The sequence below is a fragment of the Chiloscyllium punctatum genome, chromosome 40 (assembly GCF_047496795.1).
Source record: "Chiloscyllium punctatum isolate Juve2018m chromosome 40, sChiPun1.3, whole genome shotgun sequence".
Lineage (NCBI taxonomy): Eukaryota > Metazoa > Chordata > Chondrichthyes > Orectolobiformes > Hemiscylliidae > Chiloscyllium > Chiloscyllium punctatum.
Genome location: NC_092778.1, coordinates 61,109,325 through 61,125,342, shown reverse-complemented (window position 1 = coordinate 61,125,342; position 16,018 = coordinate 61,109,325). Strand labels below are relative to the sequence as shown.

Below are 16,018 nucleotides of genomic sequence, written 5' to 3'. Positions count from 1 at the left end.
TCTTGTGTCTTAAATGGATGGCTCCTAATGATGCTATAGTGACCCTAATTCTAGATTCTTCCACAAACAGCAATATCATTTCTATATCCCCTCTGTCAAAACTAGGGATGTATAAGTATAAATGGTGCGTTGATAGGCTTTGATCTTGTTGTTTAACAAAGTAGAAGAAAAGTGCTGCAGATGTGACTTTTTCTTGGAAAGGCATTGGTTATGTTTGAGGATATTGTGTAATACGTTGCAACATTTACACCTACAGACTTACCCATTGCTCTTCATTATCTTCGATAAGTATAACTTAAATATGATGTGGAGGCACAGGTGTTGGAATAGGGTGGATAAAGTCAGAAGTCACAAGACACCAAGTTATAGTCCAACAGGTTTATTTAAAATCACAAACTTTCAGAGCGCTGCTCCTACATCACCTGACATTGTGTAACTTCTAATTTAAAATACAGAGCTGACAGAAATATATGATCATAGAACATGGAACAGTACAGCACAGTACAGGCCCTTTGGCCCTCAATGTTGTGCTGAGCATTTATTTTAATCTAAGATCAACTTAACCTACACACCCCTCAAATTGCTGCTGTCCATGTGCTTGCCCAGCAGTCGCTTAAATTTCCCTAATGTCTCTGACTCTACTACCACCGCTAGCAGTGCATTCCACGCACCCACCATTCTCTGCGTAAAGAACCTACCTCTAACACCTCCCCTGTACCTTCCGCCAATCACCTTAAAATTATGACCCCTCGTGACAGCCATTTCTGCCCTGGGAAAAAGTCTCTGGCTATCCACTCTATCTATGCCTCTCATTACCTTGTACACCTCTACAAAGTTCTCTCTCTTCCTTCTTCTCTCCAGTGTGAAAAACCTTATGGGTGTTTTGTTTTTGGTAAACATGCCTGTTAACATTTAAACAGTTAACAGACATAATTTTAATTGCTTAAATGGGTACTTTTCGAGTCAAGACCTTTCGAAATTTTGTTTCAATCAAGCCACATCAGACTTACAGATTGAAAGCAAGTGTAAAACACTCAAAAATCATCTGGTCTCCCCAAAGTCCCACCCTGCAGGCTTTATTTCAGTTGACTCCAACATCTCATGCTCTACAAATGGACCTAATAAAACTGGTGGTCATGACTGACGAGTGAACATGTGCGTGATAGCTTTTATTGAAGGCACAGAATTGCATTTCTATTTAACAACAAAATTTATTAGAAAGGAATACATATAATCTTGACAATTTATTTTACAAAATATTGTAATGTAATGAGACGGCAATGCCAGTAAGGCCAAAAATCACTTTTAAAGAATTCAGCTATAAAAAGTATGATATACAAATCAGTGTTGCAAAAGATCACAATTAACTATGGCACATTTCTAGTGAATGACTGGATGCAGTGTAGGGTTACACTGAACTCAAGTAACATGGAGCAATATCAATTTGCATGTTCAGTTTATTAACAGAGGGCGGCACAGTGATCATACAACTAAGTAAACCATCAGTGACAAGTTATTGCATTATAATGCAGAGTGAATGTAACAGAAGAACCACAGAATTTGGAATGGCGAAATGTTCCCACGTCAGGAATTTTTTAAAAATTAAAAATTCAATCACGGTGAACAGTAATTGAGCAGAGCAGCATAAACAAAACCAAGAGAAATGCTGACGAAACTCACTTCCAAGGATTAAATCTTTGCTTCAGATTATGCATTTACCTTAAACGTAGCATGTGCTTGTGGTAAGACAATCATCATCACTGGACTTCAAAATTAGGCCAATTTTAACTCTAACTGAACAAGTTATGGAATTAGGCCCCATGTTCCTGAAGTTTAATTCAGAGAAACCTTTTTAAAAAGTGTAAAATCAGCAAATAATCTAGACAGAAATTTCCCCTGGGAACTCTGATTGCCGGGCATGATGGACAGAGACTTTAGCTATAACAGGAAATGGGGTTTCTGCCAAAATTTACAACAAAAGGTTAAGAAAACTTGAGAAAAATCCTGGTGTAAAGTACTTTGTGAATGGTGTTATGACACGGGGTAAACCCTCCTGCTTAATTGAAACCAACAACAGAAAAAGATTTATCCCATGCAGTAATTTGTGAAACTTCGATAGGCCAAGAACTACTTAAAGTAAACATTAACAACTTTATTTCTTAAAGTATAACAGAGAATAATTAACTAACAACTATTTACAACTCCTTTCTTTAACCTATTGTTTACTTTCCCCTCTACAATACTGGTCCGATAAAAATCCTGATTAACATTGACCAAACAAAACTTCTTATCTCAAAACCAGACAGCTTTCAGTTTTTCTCTCTATTCCTGTCTTCTTTTCTTCTTCTTGGGGATTCTGTTTCACAGGTTACTGATCAATAAAGGTACCTTTAAGAGGGCTATTTTTCAGGCAGTCTTTACATGCTAGCGGTTTTGCAGTTCTCCTCCCAACTGTTCAATTTTCCTTGGTCTTATACCCCCAAAGCATCGGAATGTGTCATTAGCTTTTAAGATTGCCAATATACTCAATTTAAACTCAATTGGAGGTTGGTATTTTGGGGTATAATTTAAACGGATTGGTCGTATTCAAATTTGTTTTTGTCTCCAGGCAACCAGCTAATTGAGTTGTTTGACCAAATGTTACATTAATTTTTCTTTTCAGAACACTTTGTTCTGTCAAGTAGTTCTGTTGCTTTTAACCCTCTTAAAGGTACAGTACACCCACATCTTCATAACAATGGAGCCATGAGTTTTCAATGATTGGTAATATAATTCACTGCTCCATAAAGTAGAACACTTGGTTTTATTGTAAGCAGGTTGCGCTGAATTTCATGCACAAAAATTTAATGATTTCTGCGGTTTCATTAAATTATATTGATGACACTGCAAACAAAAATGTACAACCTGAAAGAAGTGTTACATTTTTATATTTGTACTTTATGCATTCTCTAGTTTGGACCCTTAAGTTTATTTCAGGCTGTTTATGTTGGAAACTGGGATTACTGCCAACATAATGCCCATGCACAATTATCACTTCAACGTTTGTCACTCTACACAAAACACCTGTGGCATTCAGAGAATGGAAGCGATGGGATCAGAAACAGTTAACTCATGATATTGGAAAACATGGAATTCCCTGAGACATCAGCTCCAATTCATTTCTTTTAGCCTGTACAAGCAAATCTTCAATAGCATTGGAGGGCACTGACAGCAGCATAAATCAAGTAACACACACTTCATTCCTTTTTACTAAGGCAAAGCTGTTTTTAACCTTGACTGTTCTTTTAGGACCATAAGTCAAGTGTCTTAATAGCCATATTGTGATGTCAATAAGCAAGTACACATTGTTGCTGAATAAAAAATATAGTTGCTTGTAAATCACTCGTTCTACCAATTAAGGATGGGACAGGTTACCAAGGTCAGCAGAAACCAGCAAAAAAAATTACTGGACTTTTTTTTATCATTTTTTTCAAATTGCTACTGACCCACTGATAGGTGCACGATCTTGTTCATTGAGATTATTATGCCATTTTTACAGCCAAACAAGTACACATAATATAAACTTATATATAAATTTTATGTTCTTTATAAATTTTATACATGTGATACTTTCAAGTTAAAGCAATTGTTCATGAAGAGCAAGATGTTTTTATGTTGTATGACTCTGGGGGAGAATATCATCCTTTGCCTGTCCTCTGTTTCCAATATCATGCATTGCTTTTTAAACCTTTTTTCTGCTCTGTGACCCTATTTTGAGGTATGGCCTTAGAATGAAAAATGTGGGGAATGGGAGACAGTTGATGGGTGGTTTGGGAGAAAATCAAACAGCAGAATAACCTGTGCATATACAGCAATACCACCTACCATTTTGCAGGTTCTGTTGATGTCAATAATCGTGCTTCTGAACTCATTAGGCCCTGCTCACTGGGAAAAAAAAATCACATCCCTTTAAAGAGGCCTTGCAGCTGATCCCAGGACTAACAAACCTGAGTCTGCAGCCTGGGAATCCATGGCCTCTGATTTACAAATTCTATACTCTTGAGTCTAGGGGTTTTACTGAATAGTTTCCACCCTCTGTACTATTTCCTGCACCAATCAAGTGTGTAAAGCTAGAATTTAACACTTTTCACTCAGAGATGGCTGCTTTCATCATTGCGTTTTCTGCCTTTTGACAGGTCTTGCTGTTGTGGCCTTTTCTTTGTCCACTGTTTTACTTTGATGGAGCATGACACCCTTCAGCAACAAAGGATTGACCTGTTGGCCCACAGCCCATGTCCAAAGACATTGTTCAATTCTGTGAGGGGTCCAATCCTTCACTGAGTCATCTGTAAAAGGCAAATCCACCATTACCTCGTAGAAAACCCAAATACTGTCATGTCAATAATATAAGCCATTACCCTAACACATTCCCTTCAATAATAGTGGCGTAAAGAGCTACTCACAAAGTACTGATGCATGATTAAACAGCAGTGCTCCTGCTTCAGAATCATGGAATCTCTACAGTGTCAAACCAGGCCAATTAACCCATCAAGTCCTCACTGACCCACCAAACAGCACACTACCCTACTCTATCCCTATAACATTGCGTTTCCCATGGCTAATCCACCTAGCCTGCACATTCCTGGACACTATGGACAATTTAGCATGGCCAAGCCACCTAACCTGCATATATTTGGACTGTGGGAGGATATTGAAGCAGCCAGTGGAAACCCATGCAGACACGAGAAAAATGTGCAAACTCCCATGGGCAGCTGGAATTGAACCCAGGTCTCTGGCACCGTAAAGCAACAGTGCTAACCACTAAGCCACCATGCCACCCATGGGGCCTCAACTGTTTACCTTTCTCCAGTCTGCAAGATTCTGTTTTCTATCCCTTAGCCACTTTTGTATCCATAATGCTGCTGCCTCTTTTATTCTATGGGTTTCCGTTTTGCCATTAAGTCCAACATGTGGCACTGTATCAAACATGTTTGGAAAGGTATATATGAGTTAAATTGTAACTGACAATTCTACAATACAAGCCTACTGTGCTAGTAGATCCCAAGCTTAGCTTTTCTGAAATAGACCAGTTTATCCAATAACACCACAATACTGTATCTAGGCAGGTGGCCTTGTCAGAGATGTGACTGAAGAAAGATTAAGTATGTATACGTGAAGCATTTTGCACAACTTTAGGGATGTGCTCCTCCGAAAATTAAGCACTTTTGAAGTCTGTCACTATTGCAAAATTTGAACCTTGTTCACTCTAACGCTCCTATTTCTCAAAGTAAGAATTGTGCATTTTAGCACTTTAATTTGACTTCAAGAGAGGCTCCTTTCTTGCTTTACCACAGAACAATAGATTGTTCCCAACTCTTATTGAAACATAACTCTTTCTGACTTTGTCCACCACCAGCACCTCCATATAATGTTACTCCCTGTACTCATACTACATACAGAGTAGGACCTTAGCAAGAGAATATCTTTAACACATTTCCTAAAGTGATTAGTAAAGCTACTAAAATCACCCTGTTCAGATCACTGTATATTACACTGATTCCTAGTACATCTCAACATTCTTACATTAACACACCAGCAGAATTTCCCCCTCAGCGCACAGCAACTCTGTACTCAGTACAGAGCTGTGAAAATTACAGAAACTTACTGCTGTTGAGTTGCGTGGCACACTCCCTCACTTTTTGCAGGTACAGGATGTAATGTTTAAGTGTGTACTTAATGGGAACCAAGCCAGGGATTGACTCCACTGCTTCATCTGCCATGAACGCAGCTTCTTGTGGAGCACCAGCCACAAGCACAGCTAAGCATAAAAGTGAGATAAAAGATTTCATTATAATAAATTTACTGGATGGATGAGCAGTGCAAGTAATCGGACAAGCGTTTTCTTTCCTACCCGATGCTGTAGCAGGTCCCACTGCCTTCAGTTTACTGAGCTCAGTGATTGCAGCTGAAACATCAGGAAGCAGTTTGAAAGCTTTAGATGTGCAGGCCTCCACACTGTCCCTCGAATTACTCATTACCATCTGCTGCAGTGTTGGGCGGAACTTGCCCCGCTACGGATAAAAGGGTAGAGGGAAAAAAAAGTCAAATTAATCACTAAAGTTCAAAGTTAACAAATAAGGAGCTGGGTCTTAGTAACACTACTAGCTCCATCTTCAGGCAACACAGATTCCCATTCCAGTACCATTACAACCCAGAAAAACTCTACATTCCCCTTTAAAACAAAATAATATTCTATGACACTGTACACCCCTTTAGTCCAGTATCCTTCCACATCTATTCATACAGGACCCATTATTCTTTATGTATTTTATCACAACCAGATTATTCCTTTCACTGAAGTATGCTGCCATTCCCATGGATGGTAGGTCTAGTTACATTGACATAATAAGATATTGCAGGCTCCTGTACTGCTTTATACTGCGAAGGAGAATGGTATTCTGTAGCAGTTTGCATTGCACTGGGAGAGCGAGTTAAACCTGGCAAATGGTATTCAACCAAAGATCAAGTTATACGGAAGAAGTCAGCTGAAGGAGAATGGAATTTTTCTGTTACACAACATTATTCACTAAAGGTACATGAACAATGCCAATAAGCATAACAAGTAGGGTACTTGATCATAATCACAACCATTCAATTCAGAATGAACAAACTATTTTGTCATTGTAGAAGATATTGCTTAGATAATATTTGGAATAATGCATCTAGTTTTAGTCTCCTCCAACATTAATACGGTGTAGAGGCTTCAGAAAAAGTTCAGGAAGATGACACATAAGGACATTCCTAGCTTTTCAATCTAAATGTTGGTTATGAAAATAAGTTTCAGTTTAATAAGCATATAAACTTTATTAGTGCACCAAGACCCAAAAAAAGTGAGCATTATATGTACAATAACATGGCATTTAAATTACACTTAATGCTATTGTTTAGAATGTTCCTTGAAGATGTGGGGTACATAAAATTAATTACTATCTTAGAACCAACTCCAATTAATTTTTAAAATAATTCAGAGACCATTGACCAAATGGAAGTTTTTTTTAATTCACGGAGCAGCTTATGATATCTTCAGGATTTAGAGAGAAGCAACAGGAAACATAAGATATAACAGTGAACACATAAAATCACAAAACAGCCTGAAGAACCGAATCAAATCACATCCGTTATAGAGTGTGACGGAAATGGTCATAACTGAAAAGTAAGGAATTTCTCCTTTATTTTGTATGTGAGCAGTTACAATCCATAAAGGGATTTTAACTCAATTGGCTAGATCGCTGGTTTGTAATGCCAACAACATGGGTTCAATTCCTGTACCATGAAGGACTTTCCTTTTCAACTCTCCCCTCAACTGAAGAGTGGGGGTCCTCAGTTCAAACCAGCAGTCTCTCTCTCTCTCTCTAATGAGACAGCAGCACTATGGTCTAAGAAGATTATGGCAACGTTTCACAATCCATAAAGGACTATGTGTATCTCCCTCTGGTTACAAGTTGAAGTGCACTAGCTCACATCAAGTATGACCAATCAGGACTTATTCCTGCTCTTGCTGCCTGTCATGGACATGTTGATTGGATTAGCAGGTTAATGATGAAACCCTTCGGTCAAGTCTCTTCCCATGGCCAACAAGCCCCGAAATGATCTTGAACACAGTTTCTGATATAACTCCCATTTAGTCTGGGGATCTTCTGACCCCACATAGTCATAGACTGTGGGAATAGACTCTTCGGTCCAACTGGTCCACACCGACCAAGTTTCTCAAACAAAACATTTCCCACTAGCATGCATTTTAGCTCATATCCCCCTTAACTGTTACTATTCATGTACTTATCCAAATGTCTTTTAAATGTTGTAACTGTAACCGCATCCATCACTTCCCCTGGTAGTTCATTCCACATACGAGCCACCCTGTGTGAAAAAGTTGCCCTAGAGGTTCCACTGAATTATTTAATAGAATTAATTACTATCTTATAGCCAACTCCAATTCATTTTTAAAATAATTCAGTGTCTGTTTCAAATGCTGTGACAGAAATTGTAAATTATTTCCAACATCTTCCAGAAAAACTCTAAACAACAGCATTTAGTTTAGGTTTGAATGCTGTATTATCGTATGTATACTGTTTACCTACGGCTTAGTGTAGTGGTGCTACTCACTGCACCTCTAGACTCCCCTGTCACTCTGTAAAAAGGAAGAAATGGTCTTTTAGGATTTAAACTTGGAGGTCCTCCAAAGGCCTGGTTAGAGGGTAACCCCCATAGTGTAACATTAAACTGGCAGATTTGATCCCAGACTGTGAGAATCTCAGGTCAGGAACAATAACTAGACTCTGATTCTTTAAGTATGGAGGAGGGGATACATAGCAGTGTTCCCATCCCTAAATATTATTTCAAGGTACAGAAACATTCAGAAACCACCTTGCTCTTTAGTACATAAATCCAACCCTACGCAGCATACTTACTGTGAGTTTCCATTCCATCAACTGAACCAGTTCGGTGTGAGTGAGGAATTTCTCTTTACGACTACAGATAGCCTCGGGTAATTCTTCTTGAAACCTGAGTTAGAGAAGAATTAGCAGTCAGATCGTTCATAAATATATATGAGTAAAGAAACATCTTAAATAACCTTTCCCCTTCTTTATTATAGGCCACACAATAGTCACATGTTTATTAAAAAGATATCTTAGCTACTATTTAATGTACGGATTGCACTAGTAAGTTCTGCTGACCAATAGTTTTCCCTTAAACAACACCATTAAAATACACTAATAGGTCACTTGTATCATTTAAACTACCAAAAACAAGTATGACAGAGTGCAACGCACCCTCAGATCAGTCAACTATTACAACATGTTGAAAGGAAGCTGGATTTCCTACCCTCAGTAACTTTGGAAGGTAAATGGAGCAGAGAAAAACCGTATTCAAGCAACAGTGCATTTACAACACAGCTTGTGGGCCAGCACATGAAACATTTTCTATAAGCCTGAGAGTTTTATCAATATGAGCTACCGTGGGTGACCATCAGAATCTCTGACCGCTCGTCTTTGTTATCTCCTGGCTGAGATTTCCGAATGTTCTCATTTGCCAGCTTCTATGCAGCTACTATTTCTAAACTGCAATTCACTTAGACTAAGGCAGCTCATGTTTTCACCCACACAAAGGCTCACATCCCCATCATAGAATCAGGCCATTCATCCCATCAGGTCCACACTAGCCATCCGAACGGCATCACACCCAGACCCATTCCCCGACCATATGCCTGTGTTCCTGCATTTTCCATGGCTGATGCACCTAACTTACACATCCCTGGACACTATAAGGCTATTTTAGCATGGCCGATCCACCCTAACCTATACATCTCTGGACAATGTGAGAAAACCAGAACACCCAGAGGAAAGCCAAGCAGAGGTGGGGAGTGCCAGGTGACATGTGGCTCAGCGATTAGCACAGCTCCCAATAAATACCTGGAACAATGCCAGGGACCTGGCACAGTCAGGGGGTTAGACAATAGGTGCAGGAGTAGGCCATTCTGCCCTTCAAGCCAGCACCACCTTTCATTATAATCATGGCTGATCATCCTCAATCAGTACATTGTTCCTGCCTTATCCCCATAACAGTAATGCTAATCACTGAGCCATGTGCCGACTAATACTCCTATCATGATCAAACTCCAATCGCTTTTTGGTATTGGATTGAGTTAATTTTCAATAATAAATTAAATAATTTTGATTTGATCAAGCACTTGAGGAATCAAACAATATTCTGATTAATTGTGGCTAATCGTTAAACAATTTCTGTAAAGAATACAGCTATAAAGCCAGGTCAAAAGTAAGGGTTTATGGTTTCACTGCTGTATTATGGCTCAAGATACTGTAAACTTCAGGTAACAAGTGTGAAAAAGGCTTTACTCAAAGACATTATGCTTTAAAATGATAACTTAAAATACGCAACAGGTCTACATATGTGATTGCATGATTCGACTCCAGCCCTTCACAGCACCACTGTCTGCTAAGAGACAGGCTTAGAAAATATGGAAATTCTCTGACATTCAACCCATTATGAAAATCCAATCCTTAGTCTCAGGCCTAAGTACTTAAATTTCCCAAAGTGATCAAATAAACATTACAATATCAGGTGTCTCTCATCAACCCTCCAGTCACCTTTTCCCCAAAAGTAATCTGTGCCTTAGCTGTTGTCTTTCAAGTTATGAAAGAAAGGTCAACCCCTCACCATTTATCCAGTGCAGTCAGCTTGCCTGCTTTCTTCCCTTTGGATGCCATCGCCTTTGCTTCAACCACATCCCCATAGAGAGCAAAGATAGACCTCCATACGGTAGGATTCTTGCAGTTATACAATATTTCTTGTCCAGCCATGTTACTTTATTCATTAAACAGTTCAACCTGTAAATAAAAATGACATTTATAACTGCACATAAGTATTGCAATCATCAGTGTTTAAACATAAACCAGAAGCAGAATTAGGTCACTTAGTGCATTGAGTCTGCTAGGTCATTTAACACGATTGTGGCTGATTTGATCATTCCACATGCCTATCTACCCAAGTGGAGAGGTGATGGCTTAGTGGTATTATTACTGGACTGTTAATCCAAAGACTCAGGTGAGGACCTGAGTTTGAGTCCCATCGTGATGGTGGGTGGCACAGTGGTTAGCACTGCTGCCTCACAGTGCCAGAGACTCGGGTTCAATTCCTGCCTCAGGCGACTGACTGTGTGGAGTTTGCACGTTCTCCCCATTTCTGCGTGGGTTTCCTCCCGCTGTCCAAAAAAAAATGCGCAGGTTAGGTGAATTGGCCTTGCTAAATTGTCCGTAGTATTAGGTGTAGGGGAATGGGTCTGGGTGGGTGCGCTTCAGCGGGTCGGTGTGGACTTGTTGGGCCAAAGGGCCTGTTTCCACACTGTAATTAATCTAATTTGAATTCACTAAATATCTGGAATTAAAGAGTCTAATGATGACCATGAATTCATTGCCAATTGTTGGGGAAAAACCCATCTGGTTCACAAATGTCCTTTAGAGAAGGAAATTGGCATTCTTGTCTGACTCTTAACTGCCCTCTGGGCAATTAGGCATGAGCAATAAGTGGTCACCTAGCCAGAGATAACTACATCCCATGAATGAATCTAAAAAAAAATCTAAGTCTTTAAAATATTCAAAGTGTCTGCTCTTTTGGCAAAGAGAGCTCCAAAGACCCTCTGTGAAAAAAGAATTATCCAAATCGCTGTCTTAAATGGGCAACCCCCCTTATGCGTAAAACCAAAGATGGAGACAAAAAAAAGGAAACCTCATTGAATTCATGATTTGTTCCTCTGTTCAAATACTGACTATCCGTGAAACAACAAGAACAGATTTTTTAAAAAGCTGCAGGAAGTCTGGCAACATACATGGACAGAGATAAACATGGCGGGGTGATGGTTTCCATCAGAACACCGATCTTAAATTTTCAACTGCTGCTGCATTTTGCTTGCTTCCAAGAAACAACGCCAGAACTTGAGTGAAAGTGGGCACAGATATTTGAAATGCTCTGTCTTTCGCTTATTGGCAAAAAATAAAACTGGCATCATACCCAAGACCTTTTTAGTTAAGATTAGAATCCCTACAGCATGGAAGCAGGCCCTTCAGCCCGACAAGTCCACACCGACCATCCAAAGAGCAACCTACCCTGTACTTACCCCTGACTAATCCATCTGATACTATGGGCAATTCACCTCACCTTTGGATGGTGGGAGGAAACCCACACAGCCACAGGGAGAATGTGCAAACGCCACAGGGACTGTCACCCAAGGCTGGAATTGAACCTGGGTCCCTGGTGCTGTGATGCACCATACTGCAGAAGAGTAGTAAGCACCCTCACCCTGTTGGTGATAATCAGGTTCACGCCACTGAATGGGTTTGCAGTGAAACACATGCCACAAAGAATTTTAAACAGCATATGGAAAAGGCCATTCAGCCCATCGTAACACTGCTAGCCTCCAGACAACAATCCATTCTAATCCCATTTTCCAGCACTTGGTCCTTCGCCGTGCGGCTATTTTACCATTAGACACCTCAGGAGCAGGTAGATCTTGAAGCCAGGCCTTCTGACCCAGAGGCAGGGACACTACCACCGCGCCAAACTGGTCGCTGTAATACTGCAGCGCTTCAAATGCTCAACTCGAAAATTTCTTCAACGTCTTGAGAGTTCCTGCCTCCACCATCCTCCTTAGGCAGTGACTGGGTGAATAAATATTTACGCCGAGTTTATACTTTAACGGAATCTGCCCTGGTCTCACATCGGCGGGAACTGAAGGAGCGTTGGCGGGGAGGGGAGGGTTTCCATTATCAAGATGGCGGCGCTCCGGCTTCACGGGGGAGGTGCCTGTCGCACGTTGATTCGCTCACCCTTCCGTTCGGCGCCGGGAGATGAGCCGGGCGGCCCATGCGTCCGCGGCGCGGGGAGATGTCGTCACGGGACGCGCGACGCCAGTGGCGGGGCTGGCCGTGGTGGATGACGCCGTTGAGCGTGGCCGGTTGCGTGCGGTTTGTACACAAACAGCAGGCGCCGCTCCTCCGACCGATTCCCCGCCCGGCCTCCCGCCTCTGAACTCCCCGGTCCGGCCTCCACTCTCCCACTCGGGGGGGCTCCTCACCACCGCAACCTCCCCTCATCCCTGGGCCTAGGCCTCACCCTTCCCCCCCATCACAGCCCGGGACTCTCCTACCCACCATCGGGCCCGTCAGCAGCTGCGGGGAAGCCGGGGTCTCACTTCTCCTCTCTCCCACACCCCCCCTGTGTCCTGCATTCACCCGGGGGTGCGGGGGAGGTAAAGCTACAGCATGTCTGGAAGCCCCGAGAAGAGCCTGACTGCTCAGGAGCTGAAGGAGCAAGGAAACCGCCTGTTCCTCAACAGAAAGTACCAGGAAGCCGCGGCCTCCTACAGCAAGGCCATAGTGAGTATCTCAGCCGGTGTCGGGGAGAGGCCTGAGCCCTGTAAAGACCTCATGAAATGCCTCTCATTCATTGTGCTTTGTCATTTTCTTTTTTGCTTTTTAATTTTCTAATGTCAGATTGAGAGGGTTCGTGTGACTCTTCAGGGTGGAATAATGGTGTTCGGGTTTTGGTTATTCCCGTATGTGGTTTGTTCTACTGCTGTATTCGGTGCAGCTATGACTCAACGCTGGTGGCTCAAAATTCAGCAAATATAGCATTTAATTATATACATTTGTACACCGGGGGGAATTACCTGAATCAAAAAGTGAATGGTTGTTTGAAGATATATTTATGAACTTGTTGCATCATTTTCTAGGCCCTGTGTTTAAAAGACTATGTCCAAATGATGAAGCTTGGAATCTGTGTGACCATAAACTATCTAAAATTGTATTTTGGTTGTTTATAATGCAATTGAAAGCATTATCAGATCACACAGTTGTAACAGGCTCTGAATTCTGTATCTGTCTTTTTTTTCCCTCAGCCATTTTGATATTGCAGAATTCGTAGAAGATGCAAAGTTCTGAGGAGGAAACAGTGTTTGTAAAGGGAATTGAATTGAATTTATTGTCTAGTGTATCAAGGCACAGTGAAAAGCTTTGTTTTGTGAGCAATACAGGCAGATCACAGCGTTAAGTAGCATAGGTAAGTAAATAATAGGTAAACAGTGGCAAAAACAAAAGCACAGGTACAGGTTAAGAGTTTGAGAGTCCTTTCTGTAGTCTAACAACAGTAGGTTAGAGACTGTTTTAAAACCTGCTGGTGTGTACTGTATTGTAGATAGGTTTTGCGAATAGTTAAGCATTTGATGGATGGAGTACAAGTTGGAAAATTGTGCTGTTTGTTAGCAAGAATAGGAAAGTGGAATCTTAAATGGAGAGACACAGTGTGGTACAGAAGGTTCTGGGTGCCCTTGGACATGATTCACAAAAGTTGGCATGTGGGTAAATAAGGATATAAATAAGGATGGAGTATAAAATGTCTAGCCTTTTCTGTACAGGATATATGTTGTACCACAATTAAGAATGTATACATTTTTGGTCTCTTTATTTTGGACAGAATATACTTTCATTGTAGGCAGTTCTCTAATTTGAAGGGATTGCCTTATGAGGAAAAATAGAGCAGGTTGGCACCTCTATGAATTTAAAAAGTGAAAGGTGATTTTATTGATTTATGCTCTGAAGTGGCTTTTCAGGTTGTATGCTGAGAGGATGTTTCCCCCGTGTGCAGGTATTCAGAACTGGGGGCAGATTTTCAGAATGAGATGTTTCATTTAAAATGGAAGTGAAGATTCTTTCTTTTTTTCCTGCGGGTTATTAATCTTTGGAATTGTCTACCACAATGGAGCAGTAATGCTATGTTACTGAATATAATTAGGCTAGACAGTTGAGCTAGACAGATTTTTGATCCGCAAGGGAGTGAGGGTCATCACAATAGAGTAACGAAAGTCAAGTTGAGTTTGCAATCAGATCAGGCAGATTTAACTGAATGGCAGACCAGGTTAAAGGGAGGAATAATCTGTTTCTGCTCCTGTCCTTTATATTCTTGTATGATTAATTTGTATATACTGCTATTATGTTCCTGCAAAGGCTGAAGAGTTTAAGTCTACTTTTAGATAACTGGCCAGTTTTGGTACTTCTGCGCATGTGTATGTTTAAGATTTGAATAGTAAAGTTAAAAGTTTCATTTTGCATCGCATCTACATGATTCAGTAGTCGGACTCTTCTCACAATGTATGTTTATCAGCTGAATTGGTCATTGATAGAAGGCTAAGTCTTACAACTATGCACTTAAGCCATTGTGTTGCCTGGCCCCAATAAATAAATCTTTTAGGCTATATGAACATTGGATGTTAGATGTGATCAATTGCATTTTTAAACAATTTTTACGAGATCATTGCACCTGAAACAAAGCACAAAAAAATGTGAAAATGAATGCAGTACTTTATTTCTGGATACTGATTCAATTTCTTCTTTCTTAAAACAGAAAGAACTGTTCCTCATTATTCAGTGTTAACTGTTTTCATAGTTCAGTGTCTTCACCTCTAACCCATATTAGTTTATGTGTGAAGATGCTCTGTGATGTCTCAATTCTTTTACCAATGTTTTGGACATCTCATTGGCTCTGCTTTCCCCATAATGTTGACACTTTGCTGTTTTAATGTTCAGAATTTGAGCAGATTCTTTTTTTATACCCCATCCCTCCAGAGATTAGTGTCATAAAATTTGTCAATGTTTTGATGTTTCTGTTTCCCTATAGATTGTAGGCCATTTATACGTTTTATTGCTCCATAGGATTGAGTAATAGGCCTACATTAGAAGTAGGAATGAATAATAATAGGACACTCAACCCCATGAATCTCATGCCTTGACTTTCTAAAGTCAAGTGGTTGCAAACCAAGTTTCTGCTAGATATGCCATAATTTTACCTGTGGTTTCATTCTATACGATGCCATCTTCAGGGCCATTCTATTTTCCCTGAAATTTCATGTCCAAAGCTGATTGCGCTGAGCAAGGCTGTGCAGCTGAAGCATCATTTCAACAAATAAAAGCAAAATCCTGTGGATAGTGGAGATATGAAAAAGAAAGTGTTGGGGAAACTCCAGTCTGACAGTATCTGTGGAGAGGCAAAAACAATTAAGCAGTGCCAGGATGTAAAATTAGATGCCATCTGTGGTTACATTTTTTCCAACAAATTTTGTATTGCACCTGACATAAAGTGCACAAGACTTGTTGATGAATGTATCATTTCATCACTTCTGCGTTATAACCTCCTTGAGAGAAAACCCAGCATTCCAGTATCATTTTTGATTGGTCTTTGTACCTGAGCACTGATGTTTTAGAGACTTGTCTACATGGCCACTTAAATCCATTTGCTGTCCACTACTCCCTGTGAGCCAAAGTTGATGGCCTCACAGTTTCTCACATTGATCTCCATCTGCCATTATCTTAACCATTTTTTGTCTCCTTATGTAGTGTCCCACAGTGACAGGGGAGAGCCAGGTCCTTTCAGTTCTCCATTTTATAAAACATGTTTGGAAAGCTACTTTCAC

General features: G+C 40.5%; 2 protein-coding genes across 5 annotated transcripts in view; one reads left to right on the top strand and one right to left on the bottom strand.

Moving 5' to 3' along the window:
• Window positions 1–416: 416 nt before the first annotated feature.
• LOC140464675 (uncharacterized) lies at window positions 417–12,354 on the bottom strand. Of its 3 annotated transcripts, none has more exons than XM_072560058.1 (6): window positions 12,047–12,354; window positions 10,216–10,385; window positions 8,448–8,541; window positions 5,891–6,050; window positions 5,645–5,797; window positions 417–4,325 (listed from the first exon to the last, which is right to left on the bottom strand). In XM_072560058.1, the coding sequence occupies exons 2-6, from the start codon at window positions 10,356–10,358 to the stop codon at window positions 4,150–4,152; spliced, it is 726 nt and encodes a 241-aa protein (XP_072416159.1). In that variant the 5' UTR covers window positions 10,359–10,385; window positions 12,047–12,354; the 3' UTR covers window positions 417–4,149. The 3 variants fall into 3 exon arrangements, with proteins under 3 accessions (XP_072416159.1, XP_072416158.1, XP_072416160.1); XM_072560057.1 differs by having other exon boundaries at window positions 12,037–12,353; XM_072560059.1 differs by lacking the exon at window positions 12,047–12,354 and adding an exon at window positions 11,854–12,005.
• An 89-nt stretch (window positions 12,355–12,443) lies between these two features.
• Window positions 12,444–16,018, top strand: part of stub1 (STIP1 homology and U-Box containing protein 1) — a 42,774-nt gene continuing 39,199 nt past the window's right edge. The window contains exon 1 of one of the 2 annotated variants that reach the window (XM_072560051.1): window positions 12,444–12,929. In XM_072560051.1, the coding sequence (XP_072416152.1) occupies window positions 12,816–12,929 (114 nt within the window). In that variant the 5' untranslated portion in view covers window positions 12,444–12,815. The remainder of the gene's footprint in view (window positions 12,930–16,018) is intronic. The other variant, XM_072560052.1, reaches the window with a different exon arrangement.

Coding starts and splice junctions, on each gene's coding strand:
- LOC140464675 (XM_072560058.1), bottom strand. CDS start 10,358: ATGGCTGGACAAGAAATATTGTATAACTGCAAGAATCCTACCGTATGG. Junction 8,542..10,215: donor CTGACTGCACTGGATAAATG/GTGAGGGGTTGA, acceptor TCTCTAACTCAG/GTTTCAAGAAGAATTACCCG. Junction 4,326..5,644: donor TGCCACGCAACTCAACAGCA/GTAAGTTTCTGT, acceptor TGCCTTTTACAG/ATGACTCAGTGAAGGATTGG.